Source organism: Mustela erminea, chromosome 1 (assembly GCF_009829155.1).
Source record: "Mustela erminea isolate mMusErm1 chromosome 1, mMusErm1.Pri, whole genome shotgun sequence".
In the NCBI taxonomy this organism is placed as follows: domain Eukaryota; kingdom Metazoa; phylum Chordata; class Mammalia; order Carnivora; family Mustelidae; genus Mustela; species Mustela erminea.
Window position 1 is genome coordinate 143,080,577 of NC_045614.1, and position 22,843 is coordinate 143,103,419.

Sequence of the window (22,843 nt, forward strand, 5' to 3'; positions counted from 1 at the left end):
ACAATCTCTCTCACTCTCAAATAAATAAATAAAATCTTAAAAAAAAAGAAAAAGAAAAAGAAATAACCTCCTGATTTAGGTTTTCTTTCTTTCTTTCTCTTTCTTTCTTTCTTTCTTTCTTTCTATCTCCTCCCTTTTTTTAACATTCAAATGATACCATTTAATCTTTATTCCAATGACATAATCAGAAATCTTCTAGACCAGATAGAACAACAGTATATATTAGCTTTTACCCTCATACCTCCTATGAAAGCTATTGTACAAAGTTAGCAACTACTACAAGAAAGATGAAATATAAATTATTTTTAATTTAAATTCAATTAATTAACATATAATGTATTATTAGTTTAGAGATAGAGGTCTTTTTTTTTTTTAAGATTTTATTTATTTATTTGACAGAGAGAGAAATCACAAATAGGCAGAGAGACAGACAGAGAGAGAGATGAGGAGAATCAGGCTCCCTGCTGAGCAGAGAGCCCTATGCGGGACTCGATCCCAGGTCCCTGGGATCATGACCTGAGCCGAAGGTAGAGGCTTAACCCACTGAGCCACCCAGGCGCCCCGAGATAGAGGTCTTATATAACATATAAGACCTTATATAATATCCAGTGCTCATTACATTACATGCCCTCCTTAATGTCCAGTTACCCCCTGCTTTAAAAAACAAACAACATTATGACTATGAAGATTTAGAAAGTCACAGGTGATAAACATCAACCTAAACATAACCCTTTGATTCTTACTAGTTTGTTTCCTATTCTAAGGCTTATATATTTTTATGGACAACTCCTTAGATTTTTACTATAGATTTTCACTTAGCCAATTCATATACTGATTTTTCTATTCTATATGCAATTTTAAATCCATAATAGGAAAATGCTCCATGGAATCCATCTTCAGTGTGGCTATGGTTCACTGGAACTCCAGCATTCTTAAGTCGGGTGACATATATAATTCCATCATCTCTTAAGATATCATATTGACAGGTGATGACATAGGTCAATGGTAAACTTCGTAATTTATTGTCATCAGCCAACAAGGGGGCTGCCCTCACATCGAGAAACCCTGGATATTTTTTAACCGGCTCAGAACTATCATAAGTTGGACTGTTATAAACGTGTCCTTTTTAAAAATTCTCAGGGAACAAAGAACTCCAATTAATAAGTTTGAACAGATGACTTGATTCCACTGGTATATGTTGGTTGAAGAGCATAGCTTTTTCAAGTGATCTGACCATGGTAAAGTATTCACTCCACAACCTGACCGTCATTGATTTGGACAGAGTTGGAAAATGTGAACACTCCCAATATGATGGTAAATCCATATCAAGAGTCTGAAGGGCAGGATAAATTAAAGACTGGGTCTTGAGTTTGATCTTGACATCTGGATCATCTATGAGCTGAAAATAATTTAAATGAATTGCTCAAATAGTAATTTTCACTTAAAAGATATTTTTTATTTAAAAACAATAGATTGATATTAAATAAATCCAGAATCCCAAAAAGATTATTAGAAAGAAAAAAAAAATCTCAAAGAACTTTCTAATTTTTGATATTATATTGAATTTTAGATATGTCTTTGCTTAAATTTTATGAATATAAACTGATTTGTGCTTCTTTCCTTGTGGATGGAGAAAGAGATCATCTAATCCATGATTAAAAAGTAAAATATCAGGGCGCCTGGGTGGCTCAGTTGGTTGAGTGACTGCCTTCAGCTCAGGTCATGATCCCGGACTAATATTTTATTCATGACACTAATGCATTAGTTTTCTGAGTATGATTGACCCATTGTTTTCCTTCCTGAAACTGTTCTTGTTAAATTGGTCATAAAGATCGTGCTTCTCTGAAAATAATTAAAGGGTGCACAATTTTTTCCCTATCCTCTGTAATATTTTGCATTTATTTCAAGTGATTTCTCTTTGATGTTTGATGTAAGTTGCCTGCAAGATTTCTTACCAGGACTGTTCTTTGTTATTGATTTGATTTGTTTAATGGTTATAAAATTGCTCAAATTTTCATTTCCTTTGTGTCTGCTTTGCAAGTTACAAACTTTTTGGGAATTTTTCTATTCTATTTAAATATTATTAAATATTTTAACTTCAAAGTTTTTCAAAATATGTCCTTCAAAGACTACAATATTCATTCTTAACTTATCAAAGGCGAATTCTTTTTTATATCAAAGGGTCTACAGTATTGTCCCTTTTTCAGTCCTGTTATTAATTGTTTATGCCTGATTTTGTTCTTTTTCATTTGTATTTCCAGAGATTTAAAATTTTTATTTAGAACTTTCAAAGAATTAACAGATTAACTTTTTGCTTTTTGTTCATATTTACTGTAAGCCTGGTTTTGAACATCATAATTTCTGTTCTTTCCATCACTATTATCTTCCTTCTATTTTTTTCTTGAGTTAGATGCTTATTTCAGCCTTTCTTACTTTCCAATCTATGCTTTTAAAGAAATAAAATAGCCTAAAAATATCATTCGAAATGTGAAGAACTTAATATTCTATTAAGTAATGGGTTATTATTAGGTGCCTAATGTATTTTTTATATTTCCATACAAAGAAGGCAATTTTCTTATTTGCCTTTTTCCTATTGATTTCCCAATCATTGAACTGTGGTTAAGAGTCCAACTGCAGTAGGAGAAGAATAAATGAAACAAGATGGGATCGGGAGGGAGACAAACCATAAGTGACTCTTAATCTCACAAAACAAACTGAGGGGTGCTGGGGGGAGGGGGTTTGGGAGAAGGGGGTGGGATTATGGACATTGGGGAGGGTATGTGCTTTGGTGAGTGCTGTGAAGTGTGTAAACCTGGTGATTCACAGACCTGTACCCCTGGGGATAAAAATATATGTTTATAAAATATAAAAAATTAAAAAAAAAAACAAAAAGAGTCCAACTGCATGATTTAAATTCTGTGATTTTTTTTTGAGACTTGCTTTTTGGGACTAGTACTTTGTCAATTTTTTAAAATGATCATATGTATTTGCTTGTTTCCCTGTTTTTATAGGTCCATTGAGTTAAATGTATTGATCATTATTCCAGTTCTCTATACCCTTATTATTATTCTTGCTTGCTTTCTTGATTACTGAAAGAAGTACTGTTAAATTCTCATTATGGTTTTGAACATGTGTATTTTCCCCTGGAGTTCTGTTAATATTTTCTTCATACATTTAAGGCCATGTTATTAAATCCACACAGATTTAGAGTTGTCATATTTTCCTGGTGGTTTAACCTTTACTGTAATGATGTGATCTTCTTAACCTACCCACAATTCTTTTAGGTGTTATTTCAGGATATACATTTTCCATCCATTTACTTTCAAATTTTCTGCTTATCTGTGTTTCTAATCTGAAAATCTTGATCCTACAACCAGATTATTTAGACCACTAGCATTTACTATAATTAATAAAATAGTTGATTTTGATCCAACTTATTTTGTGACTCCTCCTTTTTCTGTTTTCTCTATTTTTTACTTCTTTCAGATTGTTTAACTTTGTAATTATTCTTTTTTTTTCTTGTCACAGTTTATAAGTTATACCATATTTTTATTCTTTGAATGATTACCCTAAGAATTATAATGTGTATTTGCAACGTCCCCAAAACAAATGAAATTATCAAAGGCCAATTCTAAGCCTTTATTTCTTCTTAGATAATAAAAAGAGACTTAAAATCTGCCCTCCTCTCCACTCTTGAATTTATGGTTTGTTTTTCTTATAGTTTAATTCTATATATCTTATTATTTTAAAGTATCCAAATTTAAGATTTACCCACATCTTACCATATTATTGTTCTTTGCCTCTTCCAGTATCATAAACTTTTATCTACATTTTCATTCTGTCTGAATGATTTATTTAAACCACCTTTTAGTGTGTTCCATTTACAGCAGTTTTCTGGGTTTTGGTTTATCTGAACATGTCTTCATTTCTCCTTTATTTATAAGTAAAATTTTGTGCATCATAGGATTGGGTTGACAGTAAAAATTGCTACACTTTGATAGTATTCCACTTAGAAATTGCATTCTTGTTATTAAGAAGCTATTATTGTGACTTGCATTTCTATGAAGGTATTTTTTCCCAAGATTTCCTCTATTTCATTTTTTTATATTTAAAAAAAAATAAGTAATCTCTACCCCAGTGTACTCACAACCCCAAGATTAAGAGTTGCATGCCTTACCAAGTGAGACAATCAGGCACCCCTCTATTTCTTTTTGTGTCGTTGGTTGTTTACACTTTCACCTTGCTGTGACTATATGTAGATTACTCTCTAGCTATTTATTTTATTTTTAATCTTTTAAAAAAGTATGTTTAAGGTTTATGGAGCTTATTTTATCTGTATCTTGATATCTTTCATTAGTTCTGCAAAATTCCCTACTATTATATTTTTAAGTATTCCTTTGTCCCATTCTTTCCTCTTTGCTTCTGGCATAACATTTAAAAGTCTTTTGGATTTTCTTATATTCTCTTTTGTATTTTCTATCTTTTTTGAGTTTTCCATGCTTCATTTTGCATAGTCATCCATGGGTCAGATGATCCATCTTTCAGCTTATAAATGATCTCTTCAGCTATGAAAAATCACTTCAACAATTCCTAAAATTTTTATTTTGATATCCATTTTTTAGTTTTAGAATTTTTGTTTGTTTTTCAAAACTATTTTTCTGCTGAAATTTGCAATCATGGTTGTGAATTAATTGAAGAAACTAGGATAATTATTTTATATTCTATGGTTAATAACTGCAGTATCTGAATTTGTTAAGTGTCTTTCTATTGTCTGTTGATTTGCTTGCTTTCCTTCATAGTTTCTTATTTACTTGTTTGTCTGGACATGTTTTATTCTGTGCTGGATACTGTTTTCAAAAATATTTTCAGGAAACATTTTAAGTCTATAAAGATACCATATTTTTCCAGGGGGATTTTTATACATTTCTGTCAAGTATACTTGAATATCAACTGTTCACACCAACTTATTTAAGTTCAGGTATGGGAGATTTCCCCATACCATCCAGGTGATGTGAAGCAAGGCTCCAAATGCACTTGAGGTTTGTTTTTTTGTTTGTTTGGTTTTTTTTTTTTTTTTTTTTGCATCACGTATACCCTGACAGTGAGATCATATCAGTTCAGAACCTCACTTTAAAGTTCCCCATTTTTCATAGTTGTCCCCATTTTTGGAGGGTCCTGGAACTTGACTTCAACTGTCTAGTTCATCTTGCTGAACAGTTTTCTTTTGATTGGCATATACCATTAGAGCAGAGAGGACTTCAAGTACTAGGCTTATCTTTGTGTTTGTTTGTTATTTTGCATCCTTAAAAAATTTCTGGCCGAGAAACTTCATATTTTATTAGCAGTTTAATGCTCTCCAGAATAGTGCAAGATATTTTAACCAGATTTTTAATAATTATGGGTCAGAATTCATTGTTTTACCACTATAGAATCTAAACTCCATAAGAGGAAGGGTTCTTTATGTTACACAGTAAAAAGAAATTGATGCTTGAAAAGATCAGGTGCCTTGCCCAAGGTCACAGATCTGGACATTTCTTTAGCTCCAAAAATCAGTGTCTGCTGATATGCCCTTTGTACTGCCTCAACATACCTTTCAAAGTGACAATTAGTGGACAATACAGAAGTTAATTTCTGGGAAGTAGCAGATATCTGTTCTGCAGTGTATTTATAACAAATCATAAAATTTATATCTTTCCTTTGGCTACAAATCATGAGAAGGTTATTCTAAAGGTACCAATAGCCAAAATTGATATACTTTAAAATATCCATAAAAATGAATAATACAATCAACAAAATCAACAGCAAGTTTTGTTTGATTGCTTACTAACTTTGTTTGATTGCTTAATAAATAAAAAACAGTTTTACTCACTATTAGACTAAGTATGATTTTGTGTCACTTTAAAATGATAGCTAATAGATGCCCAGTTTTAGCTTAATGTCATAGAAATAGTGATGGCTGATTTCTGAAAACTATAATTTCTTCTACAAGTAAAGCTGCTAACATTTTTTTTTATCTATAGGCAAATTGGGAATTCTGATAACCAGTTTTCATTCAAGTTTTAGTATGCTCCATGAAGGATACTGAATAATCTGATTCTGTAGCTATGGTGACTGGTATCATTGATTGATTTTACAAATACCAGCCCTAATAAAATGAAAGAATGTGACACTTATATGATCATATTAATTATGTTTAAACCAATGATCTTTAAAGAGCATTTTATCATTTTATTAAAAAAAAAATCTAGCAGAAGGTAGGGGACCTGAGTGGCACAATCATTTAAGAGTGTGCCTCTTGGTTGTGGCTCAGGTTGTGATCTCAGGGTTGTAAACTCAGGATCGTGAGATCAAGTCCCACATCAGGCTCTGCACTCAGGGGAGAGTCTGCTTAAGAGTCTCTCTCCTTCTCCCTCTGTCCCTACATTCCACATGCTCTCTCTCTCTCTCTCTCAAATAAATAAATAAATAAATAAACATATTAAAAAAATCTGGCAGAAGGTAGGAATAAAAGCACTCAGAATATAAATGTTCCCTAATATTTATCTCTATGTATCCCTAATTTCTAACATATTAACATAATTGCTTTGATATGTTAATGTTTGAAATCAAATGATAATGAAAACACAACGGTTCAAAATCTGTGGGACACAACAAAGGCAGTCCTGAGAGGAAAATATATAGCAGTACAAGCCTTTCTCAAGAAACAAGAAAGCTCTCAAATACACAACCTAACCCTACACCTAAAGGAGCTGGAGAAAGAACAACAAAGAAAGCCTAAACCCAGCAGGAGAAGAGAAATCATAAAGATCAGAGCAGAAATCAATGAAATAGAAACTAAAAAACAATTATCATATGGTTTCACTTATTTGTGGAGCATAACAAATAGCATGGAGGACATGGGGAGTTAGAGAGGAGAAGGAAGTTGGGGGAAATTGGAAGGGGAGGTGAATCATGAGAGACTATGGACTCTGAAAAACAATCTGAGGGGTTTGAAGTGGCGGGGGGTGGGAGGTTGGGGTATCAGGTCGTGGGTAAAATAGAGGGCACGGATTGCATGGAGCACTGGGTGTGGTGAAAAAATAATGAATACTGTTATGCTGAAAATAAATAAATTTAATTTAAAAAAAAAACAATAGAACAAATCAATAAAACTAGGAGCTGGTTCTTTGAAAGAATTAATAAAATTAACAAACCCCTGGCCAGACTTATCAAAAAGAAAAGAGAAAGGACCAAAATAAATAAAATCATGAATGAAAGAGGAGAGATCACAACCAACACCAAAGAAATAAAAACAATTATAAGAACATACTATGAGCAACTCTACGCCAACAAATTTGACAATCTGGAAGAAATGGATACATTTCTAGAGCCATATAAACTACCACAACTGAACCAGGAAGAAATAGAAAACCTGAACAGACCCATAACCAGTAAGGAGATTGAAACAGTCATCAAAAATATCCAAACAAACAAAAGTCCAGGGCCAGACGGCTTCCCAGGGGAATTCTACCAAACATTTAAAGAAGAATTAATTCCTATTCTCCTGAAACTGTTCCAAAAAATAGAAATGGAAGGAAAACTCCCAAACTCATTTTATGAGGCCAGCATCACCTTGATCCCAAAACCAAAGATAGCATCAAAAAAGAGAATTACAGACCAATATCCTTGATGAACACAGATGCAAAAATTCTCACCAAAATACTGACCAATAGGATCCAACAGTACGTTAAAAGGATTATTCACCACGACCAAGTGGGATTTATTCCAGGGCTGCAAGGTTGGTTCAACATCCAAAAATCAATCAATGTGATACAATACATTAATAAAAGAAAGAATAAGAACCATATGATACTCTCAATAGATGCTGAAAAAGCATTTGACAAAGTGTAGCATCCCTTCCTGATTAAAACTCTTCAAAGTGTAGGGATAGAGGGCACATACCTCAATATTATCAAAGCCATCTATGAAAAACCCACTGCAAATATTCTCAATGGAGAAAAACTGAAAGCTTTTCCGCTAAATTCAGGAACATGGCAAGGATGTCCGTTATCACCACTGCTGCTCAACATAGTACTAGAAGTCCTAGCCTCAGCAATCAGACAACAAAAAGAAATTAAAGGCATCCAAATCGGCAAAGAAGAAGTCAAACTATCACTCTTTGCAGATGATATGATACTATATGTGGAAAACCCAAAAAGCTCCACTCCCAAACTGCTAGAATTTGTACAGGAATTCAGTAAAGTGTCAGGTTATAAAGTCAATGCACAGAAATCAGTTGCTTTCTTTACACTAACAACAAGACAGAAGAAAGAGAAATTAAGGAGTCAGTCCCACTTACAATTGCACCCCAGACCATAAGATACCTAGGAATAAACTTAACCAAAGAGGCAAAGAATCTATACTCAGAAAACTATAAAGTACTCATGAAAGAAATTGAGGAAGACACAAAGAAATGGAAAAATGTTCCATGCTCCTGGATTGGAAGAACAAGTATTGTGAAAATGTCTATGCTACCTAAAGCAATCTACACATTTAATGCAATCCCTATCAAAATCCCATCCATTTTATTCAAAGAAATAGAAGAAATAATCCTAAAATTTATATGGAGCCAGAAAAGACCTCGAATAGCCAAAGGAATATTGAAAAAGAAAGCCAAAGTTGGTGGCATCAAAATTCCAGACTTCAAGCTCTATTACAAAGCTGTCATCATCAAGACAGTATGGTACTGGCACAAAAACAGACACATAGATCAATGGAACAGAATAGAGAGTCCAGAAATAAACCCTCAATTCTAAGGTCAACTAATCTTCAACAAAGCAGGAAGGAATGTCCAATGGAAGAAAGACAGCCTCTTCAACAAATGGTGTTGGGAAAACTGGACAGCCACATGCAGAAAAATGAAATTGGACTATTTCCTTACACCACACACAAAAATAGACTCCAAATGGATGAAGGACCTCAATGTGAGAAAACAATCCATCAAAATCCTTGAGGAGAACACAGGCAGCAACCTCTTTGACCTCAACCGCAGCAACTTCTTCCTAGGAACATCGCCAAAGACAACAGAAGCAAGGGCAAAAATGAACTATTGGGCTTTCATCAAGATCAAAAGCTTTTGCACAGCAAAGGAAACAGTGAACAAAACCAAAAGACAACTGACAGAATGGGAGAAAATATTTGCAAACGACATATCAGATAAAGGGCTAGTATCCAAAATCTATAAAGAGCTTAGCAATCTCAACACCCAAAGAACAAACAATCAAATCAAGAAATGGGCTGAGGACATGAACAGACATTTCTGCAAAGAAGACATCCAGATGGACAACAGACACATGAAAAAATGCTCCACATCACTCGGCATCAGGGAAATACAAATCAAAACCACAATGAGATACCACCTCACACCAGTCAGAATGGCTAAAATTAACAAGTCAAGAAATGACAGATGCTGGCGAGGATGTGGAGAGAGGGGAACCCTCCTGCACTCTTGGTTGGAATGCAAGCTGGTGCAACCACTCTGAAAAACAGTGTGGAGGTTCCTCAAAAAACTAAAAATAGAGCTACCCTATGACCCAGCAATTGCACTACTGGGTATATATCCTAAAGATACAAACGTGGTGCTCCGAAGGGGCACGTGTACCCAAATGTTTATGACAGCAATGTCCACCATAGCCAAACTATGGAAAGAATCTAGATGTCCATCAACAGATGAATGGATGAAGAAGAGGTGGTATATATACATAATGGAATACTATGCAGCCATCAAAAGAAATGAAATCTTGTCATTTGCGACGATGTGGATGGAACTAGAGGGTATTATGCTAAGCGAAATAAGTCAATCGGAGAAAGACAACTATCATATGATCTGCCTGATATGAGGAAGTGGAGATGCAATGTGGGGGGTTTGGGGGGTAGGAAAAGAAAAAAATGAAAGAAGGTGGGATTGGGAGGGAGACAAACCATACAAGACTCAATCTCAAAAAACAGACTGAGGGTTGCTGGGGGGAGGGGGGACGGGAGAGGGTGGTGGGGATATGGACATTGGGGAGGGTATGTGCTATGATGAGTGCTGTGAAATATGTAAACCTGGCGATTCACAGTCCTGTACCCCTGGGGATAAAAATAGGTTATATGTTTATTTTAAAAATAAATTAATTAATTAAAAAAATAAACATGCAAGAATTGAGAATCTGTTAAAAAAAAAAAAAAAAAGAGTAAACTGCAAATGCTTAGTCCCTGCCTCACAGGGTTTGGGAGATCAATTATTCTAACTATGAGTATGCTCTATGTCTTCTCCATATTCTGGGTATACTCCCCACACAGACAGCTCCACCTATGCTGACCATGCTCCCAACACCTGGATGTCCCCTACCTGCTCCTCTCTGCAATTACCCAAAGGGTGGAGACTCCTACGTGCAACAGACCATCTTCTGTCCTCTTTATTTCTACATTATTTTTACAGAGTGTTAAATAATATCCTCCATGTTTCTGCTAGGTATGATTTTTGTACAAGCACTCCAACCAATTAACAAAAATGTTTAAAGAAACTGCATAAATATCAGGACTGCTAATTTTAAATGTTAACATAGAAATGTAATAGTCAGATCAGAAGCATTTATTTACTTCATTTGAACAAATTTAAAATTTAAAATTTCTACACCCTATGACATAAAGTAGGTGTCACAGGGGCACCTGTGTGGCTCAGGTCATGATCCCAGATTCCCAGGATCGAGTCCCTTACCGGGCTCCCAGCTCCACGGGGAGTTTGTTTCTCCCTCTGATCTTCTCCCCTCTCAAGCTCTCTCTAACTGGCTCTCTCTCAAATAAATAAATACAATCTTTAAACAAAAAGTAGGTATCATAGAAGTAATTGCATCTAAATATGCTAATTTAGTTTGCCCTCTAGTTTAAATCAAAGTTAAGTACAGAAAATATAAGGTCTTCTTTAAAAACATATATCACTGGACTCAAATAGTTTATCTTCAAAGAATGGTTATTTCAAATAAATATTTTTTAAATGACAGAAAATAGTCTATGTCATATAAGTTAAAAATAAGAATTAAGTTACGAAAATAGTAATTGTACCATGTTTAAACAATACTAAGAATAAAATTTTGTAATATGATTTTATAATCTCACAAACTTTTGGATCCTACTAGGAAGTGTAATAAATACATAACAAAAGACCAAGAAGTTACCAGTGTGTTAAAAATAATGTCCAGAGTCCCTGGACTCTGAATTGAATTACAATGTTTTTACAGTTTCTTTAATTGTCTTTCCTTTAGTGAACTGTGATGAATTAGAGCAATAGCTTAATGAATACAAACCCTATACCCAAAAGGGAATTTTTTATGTAAATTTGAAATATCAAATAATAAAGAGGGAAAATTCCAAGCAATTCTGGTGTTTATATCCCTAAATTTATAGACAAAATTATTTCTTGTATCTTAATCTGTCATACAAAGATCTATCCCCTAAAGGAAAAATCATAAAATTGAATTTCTGAGCATTACCTAGGCGATTGGCTGCACCCAAGTTAGGGTTTTGCATAGGAAATGTAGGTATTTGGCAATTTGGAAACTAAAATGATTATTTTTCCTCAATATGTTCACCCTTTACAGGCCAACCAGTGCATCTCTGAAGTCACGGTAGTGAAAAGAAGTAAGCTGGGCCAAGTGTAAGCAAAGAACAGAGATGATAAAATCAGTATTTTTAAAAATGACCTCAAACCTAGGAAGCTTCAAACTGTGATGAGCACTGAGTGTTATATACAACTAATGAATTGTTGAACACTACATCAAAAATTAGTGATGTACTATATGTTGGCTAATCGAACATAATGATTTAAAAAAAACAATTTTTACATATTCTAAAAAAAAATTATCTCAATGCAACTAAGGTAAACCTTACATTCTGCTATTGCGTTGGAAAACACTTTTCACAAATGGTTATAATCCCAAACCCAGGATGGGTCTGACAGTGTTATGTTATTTGACTATAATGTTATTTCTTACCAAGACTAGATGCAACCCTCTAGTCCTTTCAAAGTAATGCTGAGCAATCTATTAGAGTTGGCATTTTGGTAAATTATATTTGATATTTCTATTCTAGGAGATAATGCTCCTCTACAAATTGACAGGCTATTCCATGACTTCTATTTATCTTCATCATTGAATTAACAAAAGTGTAAATTACTGTTCTTTCTCTTATGGTCAAATTGATCAACAAAGCACAAAATAGGACCCGATGGCATTAAATTCAAGCAGGAGGCTTTTGGGTTTTTTCATTTTGGGGGAGGGAAGAAGGACTGGCAAAAAACTGGCTTCTTCATAAATGTATGATGGATTTTACAGAAGTTTGGAAAGATGACATATTATAAGGTAATCTGATGTATTTAGTAAATAAATTCTTTTTTTTTTTGGTGAGACTCATTCTTGAGAGTATAAATATATATGTATAAATTGTAGTAATTTTGTGACTTATCATAAAAACTGAAAGAAAAAAAATATATTGACCCCCCTCTATTCCTCAGGACATTCTCATAATAGTTTGTCCAGGTAAACCCATTCAGTCAAATAGAAATAATACAAAAGTTGATATATGATATTCATGCAATGTTCTAGGAACTATAAGAAAAATAATAACAGTTTCCAACACAGGAAATAAATAAAGAAAACAGATTAGAAACAAGTTACTGCAAAATGGGTGAAATATATTACACAATTATTACAGAATGGATTTCAAAAATAATACAACAAATATCTCAAAGGAGAAATACATATATTCATGGAAGATAAGACAGATATTTGGAGTTGATCACTACTCAAAAGGAAGGAGTGACTGAAAACTGGTACTGGTAGAAATTAGAAAAGGAATATTAAATAAAAGAGAAATAATTTCAAAAATAAACAGCAAATTCAAAGAAACCCAAGGTATTGTATATGATAGAAATGAGAAAAAACAAAAGGAATGAAAAATTCAGAAAAGATTAAAAGGTACTAGGAGAGAAGTGACATCATCTTAGAGATATACAAAGAGGACCATATGTGTATTTCAATATGTATATGTAAGTACATATACACATATAATCAATCTAAATAATAAAAGAAAACAAAACTATGAATAAAAATATTTTATCTTCTAAATTTTTTCCAAAATAAATATTTTAAATATATTTCAAGAATTATTTACAAAAAATAAGACTTGAAGCTATATTCCAGTGAAACTGACCCAAATCCAACAAAAACATATGTGCTAATAAAATTACTACAAATGATCAAATCACTAATAAGAAATTGAAAATAAGACATACATTGAACTTATTCGGAGCTACATTCAAATCCAGAGGAGACCTAAAAAAAAAACACCTTAAAAATGCAAGGAAAGAGATAATGAGTTTAATACCCAGACTAACTGTCCTTGAATTACTGTTATTTTATTTTTTGTTTTATTTTATTCTGTTTTATGCCATAGAAGGCAACTTACTACAGAGATGTTTAAAGGAGATAAAAAAAATGGTATCAATTTCACATAATGAACCTTGTTAGAAAAGAAGCACAGGTCTTTGAGAGACAATGGGGACACAGTGAGACAGCCAGACAACGAGCTGCCCCATCACCTGAGTAGTTTACCCTTTTACAACTGGAAATCGGGTGCATCCAGTTTTCCTTGGCTTTTTACCAGCTGACTTGTTTAAGAATATTTCAACATGAATGCATTTTCATGTCTGAATTCAAGATTATTGCAAAGAATTCTGTAATTCATCACTGTGTTGTTCAATCTTACGATCTCTGAAGTTCTTGCTTTAAAAAAGAAAAAAAAGTGCTTCATTGTGGTAACATTCATGCCATGAAACTCAGAAGAAGACTTTTTATTTGTCCTCCTGCCTTTTAATATTTAAAAGATTCTGTTTTATTTTGTAATATTTAAAATTAAAGCTACTTGATTACTTCCTCCATACTCAATCTGTTAGGGGTCTGCATTAAGGAATAGTTAAAATATTTTTTTTAAAAAAAGGTTTTAACATCTGCAAGCAAGCTTTAAGAACAAAATTTCAAAGACAGTAGAAACTTTTAAAATAACAATAATACAAAAATTATATTCTCCTGATTAAAATATTAAATATTCAGAGTCAATACAACTCTATACTTACCAAATCTTTTACAGTTTTCATACATGTGGTCACACGCAGTAGTTTCCAAGGCTCTTCAATATTATCTGGGAGAGATATATAAATATAGTATGCGACAAAGACCCCCACCATCAGAAGAAAAAGAATCTTTCTTCCCATAATGCTTCCTTCTGCTCTTTTGACTGGGCAACACACTAAGTACAATTTCAGCTGCTGAAACCTATACCCGGGTTTTGGCACCATCACAGAGTATTACCTAACTTCCTGAACACAGATTTTACTCCTCAGTCTGTCATTTCATTGGCTGTCCAGAAACAATTAAACTCAGTAAAAGTACAGAGAGCTAGGGGTGCCTGGGTGGCTCAGTGGTTAAAGTCTCTGCCTTTGGCTCAGGTCATGATCCCAGGGTCCTGGGATAGAGCCTCACATCGGGGTCTCTGCTCAGCAGGGAGCATGCCTCCTCCTCTCTCTCTGTCTGCCTCTCTGCCTACTTGTGATCTGTCAAATAAATAAAAATCTTAAAAAAAAAAAAAAGTACCGAGAGCTTTATTGTCTCCAAATTTTGTCATAACCAACAGCCTTATTTTGTTGCCAGGCAGTCTGTGAACAAACTTACTAGGTTAAGAATACTTTTTTTTGTGCACTTACTAGGTTAAGAATACTTTAACTGTTAAAGAAAAGGCCACAATAAAATACATAAACTCAGTATATGCTTCAAATAAAATCTCAGTGCCAGAGAACAAACAAATATTTTAAGAGTATTGAGAGCTTTTATAAAGTAAGATAGATATGGTTGTATATATTTTATATTACTTTTATTATCTTGTTACGATTGAACCTATCCATGATCAATTATTTTAAAATTATACAATAATCATGGAGAGAACTAACAGTTTTTGCATGCTCATTCTGATCCAAGAAAGTGTACTAAAACAATGAAATCTTATTTAATTCCAACGAATTATTGTCTCATGAGAGAGACAGAATCTCAGGCAGAGGAAAGTTCAGAAGTTGTACAAGCTCCTTCAATAGTATGGAGTGAAGTCAAAACAATCCTCTTCCATAAGTCTATGTGAAACCCTCACTTGTCGCAGTCTTCAAATAACACATAAATAATCGAGATTGAAAAGATTAAGCAACTTACCAATGTCATACAAAATCAGGTAGCAGTGTCAGAGACAGTCACTGTTCACTAAATACCCATGTGAACTTGTAATATTTAGATCCCTTCTCTTGACGTTAAAAGAGGTTATGGAACTAGTGCTGGCAAAAGGTATCTGATAGAAAGTCACACGTCGTTTCCAAACAGAAGATCCTTAAGACCTGGAAACTATCTTTTAAAATGCTAGTATTACAAAATATAAGTAGTTTGGATTGCTAAGGGGACTAAGGGTTTAAGTGCTCAAATCCCATGATTGTCTTCTCTTGGAGCAAGTAAATTTCATGGTGACTTAAAATGTGTGATGCAATCCTCATATCACTTTAAATATATTGCTTCACTTAGTTCTCATATTGACACTGGAATGTAAGAACTAACAGTATGAAAGATTTCTTTCTTTCCCAGAGTCACATCATTACATATTTCCAAAGTTATTATTTTAGCTTAGATTCTCTGGCTCCGAGGTCTTTACTCGTAACTCTGCAAATCGATGAGAAGTGGAAATCCATAGGAGCTGGTTAAGTCCATACAGTGTCACTACTAATTTTATTCAAAAATTTCCCTGAACTTTCAGGACTTGCATCTCTTTTTACCTACCTGTCTGTCTTTTCTCGCTAACTCCTCACTGGGAAGGTGCTAACATCAACTTTTCTTTCTATACTTAGTTTCATCTGGAACACAGATTTATTTCAGGCATAATAAATCGTTCAAGCATAAAAAAATCACATAATAAATCATTTATTTGATTCAACAAATCAAATAATATATATAGGGCATCTGTATTAAAGTATAATTGATGCTTCAATTACCTCATAACACATCAAGTCTGTCTACTGTCCATCTTGACAGAAAATCATATTTAAAGAGTTAAAAAAAAGACAAAGTCAAAATTTAATGAGAATTAATATATCATATGATTTCTTTTCTTCTTTATAGAAAGCCCCCCATGACAGTTTTATTTTTCTACAATTTACATAGAAATCCTATGGAGAAAATCTAAGAGTCGTCTCAAACATCAACTATTACTGCTCGGTGACTTGCTCCTAATTAGCTTTCTTTTCCATTTCCACACTGGTTATTCCAAACAAGTTCCATTCTCTCAAGACCCAACCAAATCCTCTACCAGCATCCAACATCAATGTAACTGCCTTCATTCTATGTTACTGACATCATGTTAGGTGCTGGGAACGCAAAGATGAAAATATGTATTCTGATTTCAAAGAGCTCATCTCTATGGGGGGACATATGTTCAAGTCAACATTCCCCCTTGAGGAGGGGAGGAGGCTGAAGGAATTTTATAAATTTTGAAATTTTTTATGAAGGAAGATAAATATTAGAGTTATATAATATGCAAATTATAAAGATTTATGGAACGATTATACTGAGCCACATGTTTGGGAAAGGGTGATGGGTTGGTGAGTTAGAGAAAGTAACACTTTTCAGCCAAAATTCTTGTCAAATAAGGAGCACTGAAGTAGATTCAGCAAATACGATTTTTTAGAGAAATTTCTGCTTAATATGTAACTATTCTTTCATATAGGTCTCATCTTAGTTAATATCCAACTGGTCTGACAGTGTTTTGTTCTATTAGTTGTTGATTAATTCCACTGACTCATAGCAGCTGGACTTGGGGTGCATGTGTTTCATTATCTGGAAATTGGATGAGCACCTCCTGCATACTAAGGGGATTCCTGAATGGAAAGAGGGGGAGTGTAAAATGAAAACTTTGGATTTATAGCATTATTTGCTAAATGCGGAACTTCACATCAACCGTTCTAACACCAATACTCTGAAGGAACAATGATCTTAGTAACCTTGCTAAGTCAGGTACTCACTGAATGTAAGTGAATTTTTTCTAGACCAAAGAACAATGAGACTTGTTTAACCAATTGTGTACAGACCTATAGATTCTTTTGTCCTACTCTTTGAGCTCATTTTCAGTCGTTGGTCAACCATTAGTTACCATTACCTCCATGAACAATTTTTCTCTTTCTAGCACTTAAAAATTTTGACTTTGACTTTTTCCCCTCGGAAAACTATAGAGTGCAATTCTTTTCTATCATGTGTAGCATTGCCAGGCAATAAGGTTATCTTTCGAAAAATTTTCTATTTATGTGTGTTCACTTGTTAAGAGTACTAAACAGATTAAATGACTATTTTGAGACCCAGGTCAAAGGGAAGTCATGTTTTAAAAGTACCTATCCATGTTCCAGGTTCTGTGCTCTGAGTTTTAAAGAATTTCTTCATTCAATTTTTACAACTATTTTATGAATTGTGTATTATTTTACCAATTCTTACTAATGAGGAAACTGAGGATCCGGGAAAAATAAGGACTTTGTCCATTATCACTTAGTGAAAGGTTTGTTAAACACACATGATCCTTCCTAGCTCTTGACTCTCCTACCAAGAACCAGGGTCTAAAACTAGATTTGTTTGACTATAAAACTGCTCTTTCTTTTATTTTGGTGGTTTCCTCCCCTCCTCCAGCCTCAACAGAATTAAGGAACATATTCCTTAACTAATCGCTTTGGTAATGATGATTTGTAGTGGGGGTTATATTCAAATGAGGCAGTCAAGTACCCCTTGAGCAAAGCATCAAACCTTAATGGTGCAGGCAATGTATGTGGAGGAAGACGGGGGACCATAAAGATTTAAAAAGAAAAACGAAAAACCTCTTAAATTATTCTGACCTGGCCCTTCTCCCATAGTAGTAAGAATCATTATTATATTGTCCTGCCTCTATGAAAACATTTAAAGTAATGTTTATTTGATAGTTCTAACTTACATTTAATAGGAGGAAGATGGTGAAGTATTCCAGTTGATAAAAGTGAAAATCTAGGTAAGTGATTGGGAAATATGAGGTTATATAAATATATCAGTCACACGTTTTTAACTGAGAATGTATTATTACAGGGGAAAAAAAAAAAAGCTTTCGTCTTCCTTAAACTTGCCAAAAGAGTTTGGACTCCAAGAAAATAGAAACTCTCAAGCTTAGATAACCACAGAGAAAACCTCTTTTTTTCTAATCACCTAAAGTGCAATGGATATATCTTATTTTGTTTCTAAGTGTTTCTCTAGAAGTCCCCTCATGAAAAAGAAATGATATAGTTTTGGAAGAAACAAAAAAATATTACTCAAATATAAAAGTCTAAATACCATGCAAACCACCCTTTCCTCTCTATCCCCCTTTTTTACTTGTTTTAAGTATATTGTAAACAAAATTTAAAAGAAACCAACTCTTTTTCCTAAAACTGAAAGCTGCCAACCCATGAGGAGAATTCTTGCATGGTCACCCACCACACAGTGTTTGGGAAAAGAAAAACCTGTCTGGACTCCTGCCAGGGAGGAGCTGCTGGGAACCAGAGTGAGGGCAGAATAAGAGCCCCTGGGTGTTGGTAGATTAGTTCCTGGGAACAATGCACTGGGAAGTATGGAGGTCAGGTCCTCTCCTGGAATGGATTTCCTACCCGCACCTCCCCCACGCCAAGCCGCCCCTGCCCGTGTACCCTGGAGCTTTGATTTTGCACTGAGCCAAAGGTCTGGCTAGCATAACCTTACTCCTGAAGGGTTCATTTGGCCCCTCCCCAAAGACAAACATCCCAAAGTAAAAGTGTCTGTTGGGAGCCTTGAGATGTTTTCTTTCACCTTAGTTTCCAGGCTGTGATTGTGTGTACTTCTGCTTCTTTGGATATGCTCTGCATATCCCACCCTCTCTTCCCCTTCACACCCGTCCTCAAAATTCTGTTACTTTACATTCAAACCACCTGGCCTTCCTCGGAGCTGGGGTTGTGACGTGGTCCATTTCTTGGTGGTCTGTAGCAGGTAGGCTGTGTCCAGGAGGTAAACTGTGAAAAATGAAGATTGTTTGGAGATGTAAAGCAATTTTATTGCGGAGGCCAAAGTTTCCATGTAAGCAGGATCAGTTTTTTTGGAATTTGGTTAAAATCACTTTGATTTTTTTTTTAACAACTTGATAACGAAATATGTTACAGCATCATGATCCACTGTGGCTGAAATCTGCATAAGGAAGTCCAATTTATCTAAATGATATCAGGCAGGATCCTTTGTGTCATAGGAGAAACAAACTAGCCAAACAAGGTGAAAACTGACTGTGTGTGTTGGGGGAGGGGAGGACTATAAACCAAGAGAAATTTCTTAATGAATCTGTCTAACAAATACATCTGTCCTCGGCACTTTTGTTGACATTTATTTTAGAGTATTGTGTGAATTAGTTCAACCAACAGCATAGTGGTATTTTGTTGTGTTAAAAGTCCTTTCTGTGAATTTTGAATGTATTTGTTTTAGCATTTTATTGGACTTTTCTAACCTGTGTTAACATAATTGAACATGTATGTCCTAAGAAAATACAACCTTCTTGTGCCATTAAAGCATGACTTTTACTGATGGGGAATACTGGAAGTTTCAACTCTTCATTAAGTAGTTAATTAAATATGTGCATAAATGTTGCAAAAAAATAAAAATAGATTGCTGTCTCTTTAATACAGTTTTCAGTGCAATTAAACCGAGACATGCCTTTAGAAAAAAAAGTAGTATTTAACAGGTTTCGGACTTTTGTGGATCATTTTGAACATAGCTTTATCAACTTTTAAACATTAATAAACTGTTTTTAAAAAATAGAAATAAAAGAAACCCAAATAAAATATTCACAATATACTACAATTTTAAAAATTTCTGGTTAGTCATGAGTTTAATTCTATCAAGAATACTTTGTTTAGTGAAAACAGATATATGAAAATTTAATTCTTCATCTTTAAGGTCTATTTTTTGGTTTGTGATTGCTACAACATTACTAACTTAGAAACATAAGGAGAAGAAGATTTTTAACCCAAATGGATGCAGATAAATTCAGAAGCAATACGAAGAAAGAAGGCTAAGATCAGCAGCCTCTTACAAAGCAGCTCCAGGAAAGCAAGCTGCTCAGAAACATCATGTCGTGGCCAGGCCAGTGCAAACTAGCAGTGGGAGAATGTTAGAAAGCAGGGAGCTCGAGGTTTAGCTAAGGAAAACCAAAGAACCAAATAAAACTTCCATTCTGTCCTATTCCCTGCAATAAATGTGCTTGGCATGCTAATACAAAACGCCACAACAAAACAGGGCATTGTGATATCACGTTGCTCATTTTACGGATGAGGAACTGTACCTTACATAATTGCTACCTATATGATATAACGAAGATGCCCGATGCAAGATTCTTTTCATGTTAGAATACAGGCATACAGATACTTAAACCTCACAGTTATTGTTTAGTTATAAATTAGGTAATGAAGTTAGGGAACTTAGCAAGGTTATGACACATAGTTATTAATAAGTGGTAACACCAGGGCTCCTGGGTGGCTCAGTCATTAAGCATCTGCCTTTGGCTCATGTCATGATCCCAGGGTCTTGGGATTGAGCTCCACATCGGGCTCCCTGCTCGGTGGGAGGCCTGCTTCTCCCTCTCCCACTCCCCCTGAATGTGTTCCCTCTCTCTGTCTGTCTCTCTGTCAAATAAATGAAATCTTTTAAATAAATAAATAAATGGTAAAACCACAGTTAATGTTATTACTGTTGCTCATTTTATTACTATTATTATTATTTTAGTGAGAAAAGGACACAGTCAAGATTCAAGCCCAGATGCATCTGTACCCATACCATGTATTTCCTTTCTCCATGCTATGGCTCAGTCTTATGGACTGAGGTAAATGAAAATTCAGCATTTTCATATAAGTCATTTATGGATTTCACAGGGCTCAGCAGTCATTATAAGAATAGGGAAGACCATGTTTATACAGCACAGAAAGGGGGGAGGGATAAATGCATACTGACCAATGGGTGTCCAAGTCTTATTTTCTTTGTTTCTTAACTTTTTTTTAAATAATTTTGTAGATGGATAAAAGAGATAATGCAAAAATTAGTTCTAAGCAGAATTTAAAATTTGAAAGAAGTGTAGTTTGCATATAAACATGAAGAACTATGTGGCTAACTTTGCCCACTATTCAGCAAGGTCTTATTCTTCCTTTCTTATTTATTTATTTATTTATTTATTTATTTATTTATTTATTTTCAGCATAACAGTATCATTTTTTCACCACACCCAGTGCTCCATGCAATCCATGCCCTCTATAATACCCACCACCTGGTACCCTGACCTCCTAACCCCCAGCCACTTCAAACCCCTCAGATTGTTTTTCAGGGTCCATAGTCTCTCATGTTTCACCTCCCCTTCCAATTTACCCCAACCCCCTTCTCTCTAACTCCCCATGTCCTCCATGCTTTTTGTTATGCTCCACAAATAAGTGAAACCATATGATAAATGACTCTCTCTGCTTGACTTATTTCACTCAGCATAATCTCTTCCAGTCCCGTCCATGTTGCTACAAAAGTTGGGTATTTGTCCTTTCTGATGGAGGCATAGTACTCCATAGTGTATATGGACCACATCTTCCTTATCCATTCGTCCGTTGAAGGGCATCTTGGTTCTTTCCACAGTTTGGCGACCGTGGCCATTGCTGCTATAAACATTGGGGTACAGATGGCCCTTCTTTTCACTACATCTGTATCTTTGGGGTAAATACCCAGTAGGGCAATTGCAGGATCATAGGGAAGCTCTGTTTTTAATTTCTTGAGGAATCTCCACACTGTTCTCCAAAGAGGCTGCACCAACTTGCATTCCCACCAACAGTGTAAGAGGGTTCCCCTTTCTCCACATCCTCTCCAACACATGTTGTTTCCTGTCTTGCTAATTTTGGCCATTCAAACTAGTGTAAGGTGATATCTCACTGTAGTTTTAATTTGAATCTCCCTAATGGCTAGTGATGATGAACATTTTTTCATGTGTCTGATAGCCATTTGTATGTCTTTATTGGAGAAGTGTCTGCCCATATCTTCTGCCCATTTTTTGATATGATTGTCTGTTTTGTGTGTGTTGAGTTTGAGGAGTTCATTATAGATCCTGGATATCAACCTTTTGTCTGTACTGTCATTTGCAAATATCTTCTCCCATTCCATGGTTTGCCTCTTTGTTTTCTTGACTGTTTCCTTTGCTGTGCAGAAGCTTTTGATTTTGATGAAGTCCCAAAAGTTCATCTTTGTTTTTGTTTCCTTTGCCTTTGGAGACATATCTTGAAAGAAGTTGCTGTGGCTGATATCGAAGAGATTACTGCCTATATTCTCCTCTAGGATTCTGATGGATTCCTGTCTCACATTGAGGTCTTACATCCATTTTGAGTTTATCTTTGTGTACGGTGTAAGAGAATGGTCGAGTTTCATTCTTCTACATATAGCTGCCCAGTTTTCCCAGCACCATTTATTGAAGAGACTGTCTTTTTTCCACTGTATATTTTTTCCTATTTTGTCGAAGATTATTTGAACATAAAGTTGACAAAATCCAGCATCCGTTCCTGATTAAAACGCTTCAAAGTATAGGGATAGAGGGAACATTCCTGAACTTCATCAAATCTATCTATGAAAGACCCACAGCAAATATCATCCTCAATGGGAAAAAGCTTGCGTCCTTCCCGTTGAGATCAGGAACACGACAAGGATGCCCACTC

General features: G+C 34.7%; 1 protein-coding gene across 1 annotated transcript; it reads right to left on the reverse strand.

Moving 5' to 3' along the window:
- Positions 1 to 801: 801 nt before the first annotated feature.
- AADAC (arylacetamide deacetylase) lies at positions 802 to 14,290 on the reverse strand. Its single transcript, XM_032343505.1, is given in 3 exon segments — positions 802 to 840; positions 842 to 1,399; positions 14,153 to 14,290. Coding segments are annotated over 3 exon segments (735 nt in total).
- Positions 14,291 to 22,843: the final 8,553 nt, after the last annotated feature.